Here is a 1,924-nt window from a genome sequence, read left to right on the forward strand (position 1 = left end):
CCTTCTGATTTCCAGTTTTCAAACCAGGATATGCTCCCTTGCATCGCCCTATGGCTCGCGCCTCACTAGGCTACTTGATGCTGCTCCTTTTTTCTTTCCAGCACTCGTCTAGGACGATCCCGACTTCGTTTAACTCAAATACAAGACGGATCAGATTGATGAGTCTGCATTTTACACTTTGTATTTACAAAACAGTTTTCTAAGACAAATGGATCATGTTACGCACCATAAACCTAACTCGGTAAATGGATGTTTAATTTTCGTCTTACATGCAAAATCAACATTAAATCCAACTTGACATCAATTACTTGATATTTGGATAAACAACCGACATAGCTAATTTTACATGTTAGGTTTAAACTTGTCGATGCGCATTCATGCATTTACCCGTTTTATCAACTTTTGCATTTAACCAACCAAGATCGATCAGTAGAGGCCGCCTTTGCGGGCGGGATTGGGTGTCCGATTAAAGGGCTTCCCAATACGTACCCTCACCTCTTACTCACAAACTTTGGATAGTGGACGACCTTATCCAGGGCGTGCTAGAGTCATTATAGCAATAGGATGCTAAAGAGTGACGATTCCTTATCTTTAGTAACTATGTCAAGCACCGCTTTTTGCCTCGATTGAACTAGGTATAAAGTGGACTCAAACGGTTTCCATGCATCCCATAATTTCTTGGTGGCGACTCCGAACATCTCTGCATTGTTTCGAGATCCTTAACCAAGACGAAACTGACCGATCTAAAACGATTCGGTCGAAAGCATTTATTACGCCGCCGAGCGTGGCTTTCCGACCGCCGCATGTCCACGGATTGCCTTGGCATGTGGGTGGGCCCATGTCCACAATGGAGCACCATCATATGTCAGCCAAAGCATTAAAATGTTCCTTTGCTATGAAGAAGGTTGAGTATTTGGGTCATTTTATCTCTAGGAATGGAGTTGAGACTGATTCAAAGAAGATTGAAGATGTTGCAAAATGGAATATCCCTACATCAGTCAAAGACCTGAGGAGCTTCTTAGGTTTAGCTAGGTATTACAGGAAATTTGTTAAGTCTTATGCGGTGATAAGCAAGCCACTCACAAATCTTTTAAAGAAAGGAGTATTCACTTGGAATCAAGAAGCTAATAAAGCTTTTGAAAAATTGAAAGTAGCCCTGACTACTGCTCTAGTACTTGCCTTACCTAATTTCTCAAAACAATTTACTGTGGAAACATATGGTTCAAATGATGGAATAGGGCAGTTCTCATGCATGAAGATCATCCTCTTGCCTATATTAGCAGGACCTTGGGTCCAAAATAACAGAAGCTGTCAGTATATGAGAAAGAATTGTTAGCAATGATGTTTGCAGTCCAGAAATGGAAACAATATTTGTCTGGACAACACTTCCTGATTAGGACTGACTAGAAAAGTCTTAAATGGTTATTACAGCAGAAAATTTCTACTTATTTTCAGCAATTTTGGTTATCCAAATTAATGGGATTTGATTATGAGATACAGTATATGATAAGGTTAAAGTCGTATCACCTTAATCAAAATAAATCCTATAATACTACTAACAAATAGGTAGCGGTAAGTAGGGTATCGTATCCACAGGGAGGCGAGGTAATTAATCTAGTTTGTTTATATTCAGATTGTCTTAAAGTAACCAATTTTATGGGGGTTTTGTTTGTTTGGTATCTAACAACTAATTGCAATGTAAATAAAAGTTGAATTCAAATATATTAAAAGAGTGTAGGGATCGGGTTCACTAGGTAGTCATCCAAGGGTAAGGTTTAATTCATTGATTGAGCAATTTATATTGTTGAAAGTTATATGATCGGTCGATTCTAATATGTCTTTTTAGATCTAAACTTAACATACAATTGCTGTCATTAAGTCGGTCTAATTCAATTATCGTAGCCTATACTAGTCTTAACCCGGT

General features: G+C 38.4%; 1 protein-coding gene across 1 annotated transcript; it reads left to right on the forward strand.

The window, feature by feature from the left end:
• The first annotated feature begins 847 nt into the window (after nucleotides 1–847).
• On the forward strand, nucleotides 848–1,336 carry LOC141607592 (putative mitochondrial protein AtMg00860). The gene has a single exon (XM_074426943.1). It carries the CDS (start codon nucleotides 848–850, stop codon nucleotides 1,334–1,336), a length of 489 nt encoding a protein of 162 aa, XP_074283044.1.
• Nucleotides 1,337–1,924: the final 588 nt, after the last annotated feature.

The sequence above is a fragment of the Silene latifolia genome, chromosome 10 (assembly GCF_048544455.1).
Source record: "Silene latifolia isolate original U9 population chromosome 10, ASM4854445v1, whole genome shotgun sequence".
Lineage (NCBI taxonomy): Eukaryota > Viridiplantae > Streptophyta > Magnoliopsida > Caryophyllales > Caryophyllaceae > Silene > Silene latifolia.

Bases quoted from the DNA above. Each gene is read 5' to 3' on its own strand.
- LOC141607592 (XM_074426943.1), top strand. From the start codon at position 848: ATGGAGCACCATCATATGTCAGCCAAAGCATTAAAATGTTCCTTTGCT.